Source organism: Microcaecilia unicolor, chromosome 3 (assembly GCF_901765095.1).
Source record: "Microcaecilia unicolor chromosome 3, aMicUni1.1, whole genome shotgun sequence".
Classification (NCBI taxonomy): Eukaryota; Metazoa; Chordata; class Amphibia; order Gymnophiona; family Siphonopidae; genus Microcaecilia; species Microcaecilia unicolor.
The window spans coordinates 54,959,656-54,977,409 of record NC_044033.1 but is presented as its reverse complement, the minus strand read 5'-3'; the positions used below and the strand labels follow the sequence as shown (position 1 = coordinate 54,977,409).

At 44.3% G+C, this 17,754-nt stretch overlaps 1 protein-coding gene across 1 annotated transcript in view; it reads left to right on the top strand.

Moving 5' to 3' along the window:
• ZC3H6 (zinc finger CCCH-type containing 6) overlaps positions 1-17,754 on the top strand; it is a 202,835-nt gene that overhangs the window by 26,976 nt on the left and 158,105 nt on the right. Inside the window, exon 2 of the mRNA XM_030195943.1 lies at positions 13,205-13,388. Within this exon, the coding sequence (XP_030051803.1) occupies positions 13,205-13,388 (184 nt within the window). The remainder of the gene's footprint in view (positions 1-13,204; positions 13,389-17,754) is intronic.

Below are 17,754 nucleotides of genomic sequence, written 5' to 3'. Positions count from 1 at the left end.
CTACCCCACTCATTATTTTGTAGACCTATATCATATCACCCCTCAGCTGCCTTTTCTCCAGGCTAAAGTGTCCTAGCCATCTTAACCTCTCCTCATAGGGTAGTTGTCCCATCCCTTTTATCATTTTTGTCGCCCTTCTCTGTACCTTCTCCAATTCCTTTATATCTTTTTTGAGATGAGGCGACCAGAACTGAACACAATACTCCAGGTGCGGTTGCACCATGGAGCGATATAACGGCATTATAACATCTTCATGCTTGTTTTCCATCCCTTTTCTAATAATACTCAACATTCTGTTTGCCTTCTTAGCCGCCGCAGCACATTGAGCTGAAGATTTCAACGTTCTATCCACGATGACTCCCAGATCCCTTTCTTGGTCCGTAACTCCTAAAGCGTAACCTTGCATGACATAGCTGTAATTCGGGTTTCTCCTTCTCACATGCATCACTTTGCACTTGTCAACATTGAACTTCATCTGCCGTTTGGACACCCAATCCCCCAGTTTCATGAGGTCTTCTTGTAATCTTTCACACTCCTCCTGCGACACGACCCTGGATAACTTTGTGTCATCTGCGAATTTAATTACATCACTAGTTACTCCCATCTCAAGGTCATTTATGTTTAAATCTTTTTTATTCAAAACAAAAGTGACAATTGCAAATACAAGTCACAGGTAAAATTGACAACTTAACATGTCTGCAATCCAACTCCAATAAACATATAATGTGGAAAAGCATGTTTCAAACTCCCCCCCCCTCCCTTCCCTCCCTATTCCCCCCCCCCCAAGACATTTAGGCAGTGCATCAGAAAGGCGTGGCACATTTCAACACTATTTCACAGAGGCATTAACTATTAAGGAGAGACTGCTCCTGGCTGCGGGCTGTAGTGTGTCCCAGAAACGACTCCACACCAACCGCAAACGTCTGCCCTCCGGTGACTCAAAATTCTTGATTCCCCGTCTCTCCAGTTTTAGTCTCTCAATCATTTGCACCCTCCAATGCGCCACAGCTGGGGCGGTCGACTCCCTCCAGTTCAGTAGCAACACTCTCTTTCCCTGCAGCACAGATCTCCTCAAGAAGTCTTTCAGACCCGATACATGAAGATTTCCTAGTTTAAAGTCCTCAAATAAAATGTTAATATGTGTTGTAGCTTGAGGCCTATCCACTGGAATGGTGGTGGGCCAAGTTACTGGGCTTTGGCCAGCTGAGCAGCCCTGACTAGGCCTGAAAGCCCACCAATGGCCTTATAGATGGGAACCTGCAAAAGCAGGCCTGCATGATGGGTCTTAACAAAATCTGGTAGAACTGTTAAATTGAACATAACACCTAAGATGTAGAAATAATGGACAAAAATGGATGAAGTTTGGTTTTTAAAATGAAGTCTGTGTTTCTATAAGATTGGCACTCAGATCATAAGATGATATGAAAGATGATATGAAACTGAAATGCTAGTATTGAGATATTTTTGTATCAAGAGGGAGAAAAACAAGTGTTGACAAAAGCGGAAATGTCATAATCAGGTGCAGATATTTTTGTAATAAGAAAAAACATGTTGTTGACAATAACGGAAATCTTGCAATAGCTAAAACGGAAAGAAGAGGGTACAGATGGACACCTGCCGGAAAGGAAAGTATGAATCAGAGGTTGGGCAATATTAAGGAAAAAAAACCAGGGGTCTTGCCATTGACTTGCATGTAGACCTGCGCCTATAAAAGAGAAGAGATTTTGGCAGATCGTTGGAACTTTCCCCAACACATCCTCAGAGCCAGAACTCTGTGCAGTTGAACCTAGGATCTGTCTGATGAATGTACCAAATTGAAGATTTGATTTTGGTAAGAATAAACACTTTATTTCTGGCAACTATCTCTGTCTTTATTTCTAATTCATTCTTTACCTGTCATTTGTTCTGCAAGGTAATCCACACACAAATAACACTCAGTCTCTGAACTAATTTGGGTTGGCTTTTAATAGAATATATGTGGGAACATAAATGGCCAAAGATCCACCTACATCCTAATAGACAGAAAGGTGTGGTCATGGGAATTAGATTTGAACTGAGCCTTCTGATGCCTCCCCAGGAGCGATACCCATGGGAAGGGGTAAATCAGGAATTCAGGGAGGCGGTCTACAAGGTCATAGGAGAACAGACTCTCTGTACACCTCCGTGTGGAAAGATCAGACGCGGGTCTACAGAGGGTCAATAAAAACAAAAAGCAGAGGCTGCAGGGGCACTGAGTTGTTCCAATATTTCCGGATAGCTGCTAGGATCTCTGTCCAGAAGCTTGCCACTAATGGGCAAGTCCAAAACATATGGCCCAAAGTAGCTGGGTTCCTGCCACACTTTGGACACGCCTCTGTAGATCCAAAACGCGCCTTGAATGCTCTGTTAGGCGCAATATATAGTCTTAGCGCAAACCTGTATTGCAGCTCCCAGTCTCGGGAAAAGGTGGCCTGTCTCAGGATGCTTCTGAGAAATTCTGTAAACAAACTCTCCGAGACCTCCACCGCTAAGTCCGCTGCCCACTTCGCCGCATAGCCCACATAGTCCAGATCTTCTGTTGTGTCCAACAAATTTCGATGGAAAAATCTTAATGGTACTGTATTTTGAGAGCCCAAGGTAAGAGCCGAGCTTAAAATATCTTGAACATCCTCGCATAGGTTCTCCCAGCCGAGCGATGCTGCATAATGCCGCACCTGGTAATAAGCAAAAGAGTCCTGAGCTGGTAATTTAAACTCCTGCTGCAGTTCTGTAAAGTCTTTAATCTTCCCCTCCTCATTCAGCAGCTGATATATATAGTGGATCCCGCACTTCTGCCAGGCGAGGAGAGACTTTGAAGATGTGCCCGCTGGGAAGTCTGGGTTGTTTCTCAACGGCAAAAATGGTGTTGCTGCGGGCGAAAAATTGTGGCGCCTGCACAGCCACCTCCAGGCTGCTCTTGCAGAACTAATAAACGGATTTTTCCGAATCTCCAGCTGTGGTTTTCTGCCTGTTGTGTGTATCAGCCATCCCAGATGCTCTTCAGGGGCCAACGATGTTTCTATTGCAGTCGGTGTGAAGTCCTGGGTCCCCGCCAGCCAGTCTCGAACATGCCTCAAAACACAGGAAACTACCAAGTACCTAATATTCAGTAATCCCATTCCCCCATGAGTCTTTGGCTTTTGTATCACTGCCATCGGCAGTCTAGGGCGCCGATCCCTCCACAAAAAGCCTTGCACCATGCGATGTAATATCCGCTCTTCTCTGCGCCGCAAATACAGCGGCAACATTTGAAATAAGTAGAGCCACTTAGGCGCTATCATCATGTTAAAAAGTGCTATACGGCCAGCAAGTGAAATGGGATAGGCGCCCCAGAGTTGTAGCAATCAACGGGTTTCTGCCAGCAGTGGGAACACATTCACTCTATATAACTTAGCTAGATCGGTCGGGACCATAACCTCCAGGTATTTTATTTTCTCAATCGCCCATCCTAAAGGGAACCGGTCTCCCCAGCCAACTCTCACCTCCTCTCCTAGGGGCAGGCCCTGTGACTTTAGTAGGTTTAGCTTAAAGCCTGACATCGCCCCGTAACCCCTCAGAACTTCTAACAGGCAATGGAGTGTCGAATGGGCCGGGTCTAGAATTAGTAAGAGATCATCAGCATATGCAAGTATTTTGGGAACTGCCCCCTGAGTTTGTGTGCCCCGTATCCGCTCCGCCGCCCAAATCTCACATAAAAGAGGCTCTAAGGAGAGCACAAATAGCAGAGGAGACAGGGGGCATCCCTGTCGTGTCCCACATCGAATCTCCATCTCTTCTGTTCTAATCCCATTTACTATCAGCATAGCTTTTGGAGATGTGTAAAGTGCTCTTATAGCCTGCAAGTGCCATCCCGTGATCCCCACCCATTGTAACACTTCAAACATAAAGGGCCAAAACACTCTGTCGAAGGCGCGTTCCGCGTCTAGGCTAACTATCAACCCCGATGTTCCTCCCACTGTATTGTGTATTACTGCTGCTAGTAATTTGCGCACATTTAGGACTGACTGGCGACCTCTCACAAAGCCTACCTGACTCTCCTGAATTAACTGGGGCAACAAAGGGGCCAGTCGGTCTGCCAGGACTCGTGATAGAATCTTCACATCAACGTTTATTAATGAAATCGGCCGATATGAGCCAGGGTCCAATAAATCCCTCCCACTTTTTGGCAGAAGACTGACTAACACCATATTTGCCTGAGGAGGAAACGCCTCGTGCTCTATGATTTCTGTATAATATTCCCATAATGGTCCCAGTAGCTGGGGGCCTAGCATTTTGTAAAATTCGCCCGAAAAGCCGTCAGGCCCCGGTGCTGAATGTAACTTTAGGGCCTTGATGGCTCTCTGAACTTCTTTAGCCATTAATGGCACATTAAGCCCCTCCACTGCTTCAGCCGGGAGCTGCGGCATGCCTGACTGAGCTAAGTAGTCCCTTATTCCTTTTCGCTCCCCAGGTTCTCCTTGATATAACCCAGAGAAGTGCCTCCAGAAGGTCTCCGCCACCTCCTCCGCTCTAGACACTCTCTGTCCTGCACTATTTCTCAGGACCGGTATATAGTGTGACCTGCGCGCTCCTTTCACCAGGCGAGCTAGCTGCCCTCCCACTTTGTCTCCATACTTGTAAAGTTTAAACTTTCTATAAATAAGGGAACGGGTCGTTCTCTCGTGCAAGAGTTCATTTAACGCAACCCGCGCTGCCCTCAATGAATCATAATTTTCTGCTACTGGGTCTTTAATGTATTGTCTCTTTGCCTGTCTAAACTGGCGCTCTCGAGTTAGGATCCCCTTTGCGATCTGACGATTTCTCTGGCTCACATAGGCTATTATGTCTCCTCTTAGCACAGCTTTGGCAGCTGCCCAGAAAAGAACTGGGTCCTCCGCATGCTGAGCATTAAAAGTGCTATATTCCTCCCATTTTTTAAGAAGATATTTCTGAAATTCCGGGGAGGAGTATAGATAGGCCGGGAAGCGCCAGTGTCTCGCTGCTTGATAGAATGGCTGTGCTTCCAGGTCTATCCAGACCATAGCATGATCTGACAGCTCCTCAGGTCCTATCCTTGCTGCCTGGACCTGCGAGAACAATTCTTGGGAAAGTAGTATGTAATCTAGTCTGGATTGGGTACGGTGGACTCTCGATGTATGAGTATAATCTTTCTCATCCATGTTCAGCAGCCGCCATGGATCAACTAACCCTGCAGCTTGACAAAAGGATTCTAGCAGTGTGGGCCCATCAAGCTCCCCTCTTCTCCTTGGTCCCGTACGATCCAGCCCCCAGTCAAATACCTGGTTCATGTCCCCTGCTATCATTTTGGGCAGATCTGGGTACTGTTGGCACTTGCTTAATAACTGTGAGTAAAACTGTTTATTCATCCCAGTTGGTGCGTAGACAGCCACCAAAAGTCTATCTCTGCCCTGCAGGTGTATCTTAACTCCAACATATCTCCCCTCACTATCTTTGAATAAGGGCGTTACTTGACAGGCCAAAGCTTTATGTATTAAAATTGCTACCCCTCCTTTTCTGCCTACCGCTGGGGAACAGTACATCTCCCCCACCCACTGCTTTTTTAGCTTTTCATGCTCCTCTTGGGAGAGTCTCGTCTCTTGAACGCAGGCTATCTGGGCCCCATGACGCTTCAAAGCCTCCAATATCTTTGTTCTTTTTATTGGGGTCGTGATCCCACAAACGTTCCAGGAGATCACACGAACCTCACTCCCCCGTGGCTTGCTCAAAACTCTTGTCTGGTGTTGCAGTCATAGTATCCTCTCTGCATTCCCGGGAGAGCCCAGCCTCCCTCCCAGGGAATCTTCCCGTTAAGTTCTTAAGGTCGCTGTCCTTACACTTTCTCTCATGCCCCGCCCTTTCTATATCAAGTGTTCTTTACTACAAGTGCCCCACCTTTCGTTGCCCCAATTGCACACAAAACTGGTTCTGCTACCCCCCCAACTACCCCTTCTCATGCCCTCCCTCTTCTTCTGACCCCTACCTCCCCCCATGGCTCCCCTCTGTCGTCCCACCCCTCCCCCGTTCCTTTTCCTTCCCTTTATTGTCCCTCCCATCTCTGTGGCCCAACCCATCTCTCTCTGGATGGGTAATCGGGGTTTCCGTGCCTCTGGGCCCCAACTCTAGCATAATCATGGCAGCCCTTCTATAACCAATCTTAGGCATCGATCCCTGAATCCCTGTGTGGGTTCTCTACTATATTGTTACTAACACTCCAACATAGCAATAAACATATAATACATTACATTAGGTAAATTATTTCTCTTTCTCTCCTCTGTCAGGCCTGTTTTTCTTGTCTTCCAAGTCCTCCACGTGGTGTTGTGCTGCAGAGACTGTGTTGCAAAACTTCCATTTGCCTTCACTCTTGACTTTAAGTACCGCAGGGTATATTAGCATAAATGGTACTTGCATTTCATGAAGTCGCTGACACCATGGAGTAAATTTTTTCCTCTGCTCCTGCAGTGCTGCCGAATAGTCCTGGTAAATTCGGACTTGGTGTCCATTGTATTTAAGTTCCTGGCGTTTTTGTCTATAGCCTTGCAAGATTTCTACTTTGTGCACGTAGTTGTGCACTTTGACTTTAACTGTTCTCGGGTTTTTCTTTCCCTCTTGATATCTTCCCACCCGGTGGGCCCGTTCCAAACAAATCTTGCCCGCGTGGTCAGATAGCGCGAATTCTTCTGCTAGCCACTTTTCCAACACAGACGCTAGCGCTTGGTCTGGGACCGCCTCTGGGAGGCCCACCAGCCGCAAATTTCCCCGTCGCGATCTGTTCTCTAGGTCATCCAGTTGAACCTTCAGCCGCTCCACGTTTGCTGTAAGGTCTGTTACTTGGCGCGCGGTGGGGCCCGACGCATCTTTGACTTCCGAGACTTGCTTTTCAAGCTCCCCCGTTCGCTGCACAGTGTCCGTGAGGAGCGTCTCTAAGTTCGCGGTGCGCACACATAGTTGGTCTAGTTTTTGCGCCATCACCTCTTCCATCACGTCTCTGAGCTGTTTTAACTGCTCCTCTGTGAACGCGGCGTTCCCGCTCAGCGCCGGGCCTTCCTCCGCACCACCCGCTACCTTGGATTTGTCTTTTTCTTTTTTCGTGCTTCTGCTAGTCATCGCTTTTGCTGGAGTGCTCAGAAACTTATCCATAAAGGTTCTCCACTATGTTTTAATGTTTTAAGGGCTCTTGCCTTGTAATATAATCGTTTAAATTTCAGATTTCAGGGGTCAGGGCCTCGGAGCTCACGAAACCACGTCTGCCTCCTTTCAGAGCATCACGTGACCTCAAGGTCATTTATAAATATGTTAAAAAGCAGCGGTCCCAGCACAGATCCCTGAGGGACCCCACTAACTACCCTTCTCCATCGAGAATAATGACCATTCAACCCTACTCTCTTCCTATTTTTTAACCAGCTCTTAATCCATAATAATACACTACCTCCGATCTCCCATGACTCTCCAGTTTCCTTTGGAGTCTGTCATGAGGCACTTTGTCAAACGCCTTCTGAAAATCTAGATATACAATATCCACCGGCTCCCCTTTGTCCACATGTTTGTTCACCCCCTTGAAAAAATTAAGTAGATTTATGAGGCAAGACTTCCCTTCACTAAATCTGTGCTGACTTTGTCTCAGTAGCCCATGCTTTTGTATGTGCTCTGTAATTTTATTCTTAATAATAGCCTCCACCATTTTTCCTGGCACCAATGTCAGACTCACCGGTCTATAATTTCTCAGACCTCCTCTGGAACCCTTTTTAAAAATCAGCGTTACATTGGCCACCCTCCAATCTTCCAGTACCACACCTGTTTTTAGGGATAAATTGCATATTACTACCAGTAGCTCCACAAGTTCATTTTTCAGCTCTTTTAATACTCTGGGATGAATACTATCCGGTCCTGGTGATTTACTACTTTTAAGTCTGAAGGAACTGCCCCATTACATCCTCCCAAGTTTACAGAGAAATCATTTAGTCTTTCTGACTCGTCTGCTGCAAATACCTTTTCCGGCACCGGTATCCCTCCCAAATCCTTCTCGGTGAACCGAAGCAAAGAATTCATTTAATTTCTCCGCTATGGCTTTGTCTTCCCTGATCGCCCCTTTACAGTCGTCTAGTGGTTCTACCGACTCCTTAGCCGGCTTCCTGCTTTTAATATACCTAAAAAAATGTTTGCTATGTGTTTTTGGTTCTAACGCTAACTTTTTTTCAAAGTCCTTCTTAGCCCTCCTTATCTCCTTTTTGCATTTGGCTTGACATTCCTTATGTTTTATCTTATTGTCTTCAGTCGGTTCCCTTCTCCGTTTTCTGAAGGATTGTTTTTTTTGGCTCTAATAGTTTCCTTTACCTTACTGTTTAGCCATGCTGGCAGACGTTTATTTTTTTTTGCCTCTTTTTCTAATGCGCGGAATATATTTGTCCTGTACTTCTAGGATGGTGTTTTTGAACAGCATCAATGCCTGATTCAAGTTTTTACCTTTTCAGCTGCTCCCTTCAGTCATTTTTTCACCGTTCTTCTCATTTTATTGTAGTCTCTTTTTCTAACGTTAAATGCTTGTGTATTTGATTTCCTGAGTTCACTTACTTCGTAGCCAATATCAAAACTGATCATATTATGATCACTGTTATCAAGTGGCCCTCGCACCGTTAGCCCCCGCACCAGATCATGAGCTCCACTAATGATTAAGTCTAATATTTTTCCTTCTCTTGGCGGCTCCTGAACCAGCTGTTCCATGAAGCCGTCCTTGATTTCATCAAGAAATTTCACATCCCTTGCTTGTAATGATGTTTCATTAACCCAGTCTATATCCGGATAATTGAACTCACCCATTAATATTACATTGCCCTTTTTATTCGCTTCCCTAATTTCCCTTGACATTTCTGTGTCTGTCTGCTCGTCTTGGCTCAGTGCCGTAACGAGGGCTAATGGCACCCGGGGCGGGTCGCCGCTGCGCACCCCCCCCCCCGGGTGCAGTACGGCGCGACCCCCCCACTCTGCGGCGCACCCACCCCCCCGGACCGCATTCTTATCTGCGGGAGGGCCAATCCGCCCCGAGTGCACGTCACTCGGAGCTGCGTCGGCCCCGCTGGTTCCCTGCTCTCTCTGCCCCGGAACAGGAAGTAACCTGTTCCGGGGCAGAGAGAGCAGGGAACCAGCGGGGCCAGCACCCCCTGAGCGCGTGCACCCGGGGCGGACCGCCCCTCCCGCCCCCCCTTCCTACGCCACTCTCTTGGCTAGGCGGACGGTAGTACACTCCTATCACTGTCCAGGCATTCACCACCCTTTCTCTGAAAAAGCATTTCCTTGTCTGGTGGGAGGAACCCATATACAGACTCAAAAGAAGCACTGAAAAGGTAAAACAGTGGAACCCTAGAACTTCCTGAAGTTCGTGTAATACCTTTGGATGTATCCCATTCAGCCTCATTGCTTTATCTGCTTTTAGATTAGCTAGATCTTCACAAATACAATCTACAGAAAATCATTCAAGGTTTGTCTCGCTTCCATTCCTATATATGTTTGTTTTTTTAGGTCAGACTCATCTCTGAATAAAGAACAGAAATAATAATGTTCTATTTTAACCTCGTCAGCCTCTACATATTCCCTCCCCCCATCTTGAGTCTTAAAATGCCACTTTTACAGTTCCTCCTGTCACCAATATATCTTAAAAAAAAAAAAACTTATCAACCCCCCCCCCCCCCTCCCACCACACACATACTTTATTATACAGGCTATTTTTTCTTTTATTTGCCTATTGCTTTTCTAGATATGTTTGATTTCCTGTTTGTGCAATATCTTGTAATGAATTATTTCTAACCATTTTTTTTTCTTACTTTTTGGGTTACTTCTTTTGAAAATCATAATGACTTCTTTTTATCTTTTAATCTTAATAACATAAGTATTGCCATGGTGGGACAGACTGAAGTTCCATCAAGCCCAAAATCCTGTTTCCAGCAGTGGCCAATCCAGGTTACAAGATCCCAAAACAGTACAAAATATTTTATTAGAGAATGACATGAGGACAAAGTTTGTCCCACCCCTGTTCTGACCCCGCCAACTCTGTCCCCATCCACAGAAGCCTCAAACAATTGATTTTATATTTAAATCTTTTTATTACAGTATAAAAATGAACAAACAGTATTCTGAACTGTCATTAATAAAGCAAAAATAGAAGACACATTCCCTCATCTTCCCTCCCTCATCCCCTTTCACAAATGATCCCCTCCCTGCCCCACTTAGATGAGACACCGTTGTGTTCAGCAAATATGAAGCACCTTACCATTAGACCAGTAGCACATGCTTGTTTTTCAGGAGTCACCCTAAAGTGGCCAAGGGTTGATGGCTGAGGTAGTATAAAAGGTATTAAATGACAGCATTTTCACTAAAGAGAAATTTATATATTAGCCCTCTGAAGGTGGATTGCCAAAGCACTGCAATGCAGTAATAATCCAAGACACCATTTTATGTAGACCTCTGTTCTCAATTGTGGGCCCCAATTAAAAAATATATATATATTTTTCATTATGTGCCTTTAAGGAAGCCTTTCCTTTACTTGCCATAGCACACATCACGGCGTTTACTACATCACATACAAAGGATGCATAAACTCTTGTCTTTGATCCAGTTATCTGAGCTGTCCAGCACAACACCAAATCCCTTAAACATGTGTAAGCCCTGATGTGTTGCATTTTGATGCAGCTGCCACATGGCCCACGTTCCCAGTTGTGAAAGAAAAAAAAAATCACATACACAGACAAGTTTCATGCAAGCTATGTTCTTAATTTTCTAATCTGTCTTGCACTTAAAGCTCTCTTGGACGCAGATTGCAATAAGCACCCGGTTACCTGTCTTCAGAAAGGGCCGCCCTGTGAATAAAACTTTCTCCAATCTCCAGCTCCTGGCTTCACGCACACTAGCTCCAGCCTTCTTACTGAACCCACTGAAGATTCTTCCCTCACTTGCTTAGGTATTGAGGATTGGGTAAGGAGGAGGAAGAGGCGGCAGGCTGGCAGTGAACGCTGCATCTGACTGGGGACTTTGAGGTGGGGAAGCAAGGTCTCAGCTGTCCCCCCTGCATGCGCCGACAAAGGAGGGGCAGCTTAGGCCTTGTCTGACTCGTGTCCTTGCTTGCAGTTGCTGAGCCGCCTGAGTACTGTCTCCTACTCCTGCACCAATGTGAATTGGGAATAAAACAAAGGAAGACTCAAGAGAGGCTAGTCTGGAGTCCTTATAGTGGTGATGTATGTGGTGGCATCTGTTACGTGTGTGCCTGCATGTTATATTACACCGCAGCCTGGGAGGACTAGGAACAACTTGAAAATGAGTAGAACGGACAGTAAAAGGTAGGCATCTTTTTTTTTACTGCGGGTGCAGGGGTTATTACGCTCCCGCAGGATAGGGAAATATCCTCTGTTTCCACCCATGGTAAAACTTTTGAAATTTTCTGCCGTTTCCACGGTTTTGCTGAGGATTACCGCGGTTTACTTCATTTACCCGCTCCCATGTCATTCTCTACATTTTATGCTGCTTATCCTAGAAATAAGCAGTGGATTTTTTTCCCCCAAGTTTATGGACTTTTCTTTTAGGAAGTTATCCAAACCTTTTTTCTTATTTACTTTCTGAATAAAAAGGTTGTTGCCATGAATTTACCTCTTTTCAGTTTTGTCTACTGCTTTTTTTTTACTTCGTTTAGATGGTCTTCCCTGATGTACTTCTCCATCTTGACAAAGTTAATTTTCCTGAAGTCTAGGAACCTCACTTTTAAGGAAACCATCTCCATCTGCGTCCTCATACGGAACCACACTATCTGGTGATCATTGCATGTGAGATAGTCACCCACTACACTTCAGAAACACACTCCCCATTGATAAGCACCAGATAGATAACACACACACTATTTACATATTTATAAATGGATCTCTGAACAAAGCAGAATTAATCGGTTCTCCTCCTTCCTTCCTTCTTCCTGCCTTCCTGAAACTTGCAATACTCCTTGAGCTATAAAACTGACTGATGAGAGTGCTGTGCTCAACCTTCCTACATGCTCAGAACTTTACACTAATTTCTGTTCTTTGGGAAAGCCATTCCATCTAGTATCATGAGATGTCATCCACTTGTGCATCATTAATCCTGCTGTCTACGTTGAATATCTGTTATAGGTAAGCATCATTTAGGGGCCCTTTTAAGAAGGCACGGTAAAACAGCACTATTGCCTGGTGCGTCCAGGTGCCCTATGGTAGCTCTGGGTTTGCTATGGGAAGTACGCATTCCCAGTGGTAATCAGGCAGTGCGGGCACATTGTTATGCGCTGCCCAATTACTGTATGAGTAGTGCATGAGCCCTTATCGCCTACTAAATAGGAGGCTGTAAGGGCTCAGGTAGTAATGGCCATTAATGGGGAAAAATTGAAATTCGGCCATTTTTGAGCCGTGCTGAAAAGTGGCTGGAGCACACAGGAAACATATGCACTAAAACTACTGCCGGCCACTTTTTAGCACAGCTTAATAAAAGGACCCCTTAGTGCTTATAGAATTCAAGTAAGTTGGTCTATTTTGCTCACGTTGTAAGATTACTTATTTATTTTGATGTAATAATTGCTTATATAGTGGTGGTGGTGTTATTGAGCTGTTTTAAAATTGTACACAGCCTTAAGCAGCCTGTGAACAGTAAGTATATCAATAAATAAATGCTATTGCAATAGGAGTACCCCACAAATTTTTATTTTTAAAACAGGATGTAGGCATAATAACTAAAGGTGTGTTAGCGTTTCTAACATGCCTTTAAAGTTAAAGCGCATTAAACGCTAACACGCCTATACATTTCTATGGGCTCATTAGTGTTTAACGTGAGTAAACCATTTACGCATGTTAAAAACGCTAACGTGCCTATAGCACACTTTAGTAAACATAGGCATAAATTAGAAAAACATAGGGGCAAACAAAGAAAAACGTAGGAATGAAATCCAGATAGAAAGGAACAGAGTAAAACATAGTCACAGTGATATTTTGTGAAGAATCTCGGTTATTACTATAAAAATTGCAATATTTTGTATTTGTAATGAGACAAGGCAGTAAATTTGATTGCATTTGTAGGCTTTCTTGAAATGCTCTGTCCTTCATACTCAGAGAGAAATAAAAATATTGTTGTGCCTTATTGATGCTAACCACTGATGTATAAAATCTAAAATATACTCTCCTGTTTGCAGAGAGGATGGTGAGCTGGAGGATGGTGAAATAGATGATGCAGGATTTGAAGATGTTCAGGAACAGGAAGATATAAAAGGAACTGACAAACAAAAAAATGAAAAGGGGCACAGAAAATTCAGAAAGAAACGTAAAAAAGAAAAAGAAAAGAAGAAAGCAAAGAGAAGACGACGAGAAAAATACAAGGTTAACATTTCTCAGAAAAATACATGATTTAAAGCTACAATCTAAAAATATGTTTGTAGGTATTTACTATATGCAGAGTTTTGAGAATAGCAAGTGAATTTTCTTCTTTGGCAAAATTATCTGAAGAGCAGATGTTTGAATACTTGGGCCCAGGAGGAGGAGGAAGAAGCACTTTCAGTCCCAGTCAGGATCTAGAAATCCAAATCAGGGCTCTGGTAGGGGAGAGAGTCCTGCAGCACAAGAAGAGGACTAGAGAGAGAGAGAGAGCCAACCAACATAGGGATGGGAGAAATTGAAAACTTAAGAAGTGCCATGCTGGGTCAGACCACTGGTGTGAAGTTTGGCCACTAGCCTTTGGGCGTCTTTTGTTTCTAAAACGTCTTAGTGATGGACTGAACTTCATCCTCCCACCAGCAGGTGGACTGGCAAAACCCATCCGGACGCCCAGACGTCCTCAAAAAGAGGATATGTCCGGGTAAATCCGGACGTATGGTAACCCTACTTAGACTTTACTTGCCTCCTGTACAAGAGTTGAGCCTCCAGCATGTTCCTCTGTGTTATCTGAAGCTGCTGAGTTTGTGCTACTCTTCTGACTCCAATTCCCTGCAGTCTTCTTGTTTATTCTTTATACTCAAAATTTCCTACCCTTTCTCTGCTATTCTCTAGATCTTGTTCTGAAGTCTTTTGCTGTGGTGTGTTCCAGCCTCTGTGCTTGTCTTTGTGCCATTGTTTCTGCTTTGTCCAGTATTGTACCACTAGGTGCTGACTATGTGTTGGCAGGGCCTAGAGGGTACCAGCATCTGAGGGAAAGGTGGCTGCTTCAGGTAAAAGTTCATGTCCTCCTTATTCTGAACCCAGACCTATGGCTTTTCTTGCTTCATCATTGGTCTTTGGATAACTTTCCTTTGCAGACTCCCTTTTTATTTATTTTATTTTTATTTATATCCCACATTTTCCCACCTAGGCTCAATGTGGCTTACATAGTACCGGAGAGGCATTACAGGCTCCGGTGTGAACAAATACAAAGTGATGTTGTGGTAAGATAAAGTTCATGTGGCACAGCCACACTAGGGAATCGTACAACGGAAGAGTTGTGTTATGTCCATTACGTTCTTTAGTTTTGTTGTGTTGCAGAGATCAGGCATTTATGTTGGATTGGTAGGGTATGCCTTTTTATGTTTCCATGGTTTTTATTGAAAACAGTGTACACTTTTATCAACAACAGATATTCAATATATACAACCAGTCATGAAACTCCATTCTATTCAAACATCCAACAGTACGGGTCTACTGTTTTCTCTTATTTATTCCCTTTCTCCCACCCCCCCTTCCCACTTCCCCCCTACCCCCCCCCAAAAAAAAAACTTTCCCCTCCGCTAACCCTCCTATTCCCTCCCTCCCCATGGAAAACTCATAATCATCCTGAAGAAGAGATTGACCTGCATTCAGTATCAATATAGTGTTTACAGCACATTAAGCACAAAGCTCTTACCCTTAGCTGATAAGGTATCTATATATTTTCCCCAGATCTTCAAGAACTGAGCTTTTCGTTTTGGGGATCCTCTGGCTTCTCTTGCCTCCCACATCAGCAGCTGGTGCACCATGTTCCGCCAGTGCCAAAATTCTGGTACTGCCTCTGAAGTCCAGTTTTGCAATATACATTTCTTTGCTAGCAGACACCCCTTACGAAAAAGTAATGTTTCCTCTGAGGTGTTTCCTCTGAACGACCCATATATATCCAATAACATCTGTGAGGGGGTTCCTACTACTTCACAAGACAGCAAATTTGACAGATAGGTGGCTACTCTGGACCAGAAGCCCTGTATGGTTTCACAACTCCAAAATGCATGGTAAAATGTGTTTTCTGCATTTTTACATCGTACGCATATTAAATTTTGTGCTCCCCCAAATTTTGCTAATTGTACTAGTGTGAAGTAAGCCCTATGAAGTACTCGAAAAGCACATTCCCGATAATAGGCTCCACTAACTAAGTTTGCAATACCTTTCACTTGTCTGTTTATATCCCAGTTGGGGAGGCCTATTCCCAAATCTTTCTCCCACCGCTCCTTAACTGTTGTCAAATCTTTAGTCATCCCCACTGACCCTAATGCCTTATACACATCAGAGACGGTTGGTTCGGTATCCGAAATTCCCTCAAAGAATTCTTTCAACTTAGACCCCGACTTTTGTCTCAGTTTCTCCCCATCTAAAGAATTTATAAAATGCTTCAATTGGCAATAAGCAAAAGTGTCCCCCCATTGCAGCGACTCATTACCCAATATTTGCTCTTGCGGTTTTATCTGTCCCTCGACTCCAATTACATCTTCCAAACAAGTTATTCCTCTTTCCTCCCATCTTTTAAAAACTGGATTCTCCAAGCCTGACACAAACTTAGGGTTCCCCCTAATAGTCATTAATTCCGTGATTCCAGTATCCACTTTCAAGCAGTTCCCCAAGAACTGCCACGTGTCACGCAGCGGCGTCAACAACAGACTTTGGCTTAGATATCTAGGGATCAAAGATCGCTCCATCTGCAACAGTGACACCAAGCGATAGGGAGCATAAAATGCCTCTTCCATTTCTAGGGGGGTGTATTTATTCGATTCAAAAAGCCAGTCTCTAATATGTCGCAGTAAACATGCCATATTATATAGTTTCACATTAGGCAAGCCTAGTCCCCCCTGTGACCAGCCCCCCCACAACAGCTGGAATTTAAGTTTCGCCTTTTTATTTTGCCCAGCAGAATCTCACTACCAGTCGGTAGAAATTCGCCAGGTCTTTATTCAACAGCCGAAGGGGGAGGGTTTGCATGACGTATAACCAGCGAGGGAGAATGACCATACGTATGAGCCCCAACCGACCTATCAGGGAGAGCGGCAATGCTTCCCATTTTTCCAGCTGCTGTTTGGTTTGCGCCAGTAGTTGTTGTATATTAAGTTTATAAAGGTCCCTAGTCTTCATGGATAACAAAATACCTAGATAACGGAAGTGTCCACCTGCCCACCGCAATGGGAAGGTCCCAGGCCAATTTCTATTAATCGCTTCATCAGTAGCCAATGCCTCTGATTTCTCCAGATTTAATTTGAGACCAGAGAAATCCCCGAATTCTTGAAATACCTCTAATAAAGTTGGCAACGATGTCTCTGGCCTCGTGATCACAACTAATAAATCGTCAGCGAAGGCTGCCAATTTGAACTTCACCGTACCCAAAGTTACACCATGAATGTCTGCATTGGAATATACCTCTCTTATCAATGGATCCAAATACAGTGCGAACAATAATGGCGACAAGGGGCAACCTTGACGAGTGCCCCTCTCTATCCCCACTTTTTCTGAGCAGTTACCATTCACCATCACTCTCGCTTTTGGTGAAGAATACAGTGATTTAACCGCTCCCAAAAACCATCCGTCGAATCCATATTTTTCCAACACTGTAAACAGAAAATCCCATCTTACACAGTCGAAAGCTTTTTCTGCATCAAAGCTTACTATGAGTGCTGATCTATTTGCCCTACCAATCTGTTCCAAAGAGAGTAAAATTCGTCTAAGATTCTTAGATACCGCTCGGCCTTTAACAAAGCCCACCTGGGCTTCGTGCACAATTCTTGGCAGCACCCGACTCATTCTGTTTGCCAGTATCTTTGCGAAAATTTTAACTTCACAGTTCAAAAGTGATATGGGTCTATAAGACTCAGGCAAAGTGACATCTCTTTTAGGCTTCGGAATTAATATTATATGAGCTATATTCAGTTGGTCTGGTAGTGAATCTTTCTCTACCCATTCATTATAGGCTTCAACCATCGGTGGTAAAATGGCCTCTCCCATCAATTTATAAAACTCTATCTTAAACCATCCGGCCCAGGTGTTTTCCCTGATTGTCTGCTTCCAATGGCTCATCCCACCTCATCAATAGATATAGGGGCATTAAGCTGTTCTCTCTCCCTATCAGTCAGTCTCGGAGAATCCAGATTGTCCAAATATAAAGTACTTTCCAGGCCTGAATCATCCCTTTCTGCATATAATTGCAGGTAAAAGTTTTGAAAAATACCTTGAACCTCAGAGTCTGAATGGCAAAGTTTACCTGTCTGATCTTTCAAGGCTGCTACTATGCGAGTGGCCTGTTTCCAAGCTATCAGTCACGCCATCATCTTCCCGCCTTTGCCCCCAAATTTATATAATTGGAATTTATAGTAGGTTTGTGATTTCACCTCACGTTCATGAATTAATGTGTTTAAAGTCACCTGTGCCCCTAGAAGCTCCTTCCTAGTATGAACGTTTGGGTTTTCTCCAAGTCTTCTCCGTAAGCTATGTACATGGGCCTCTAATCTCAAAATCTCTTTATCCCTAGCTTTTTTGTAGTGACTGA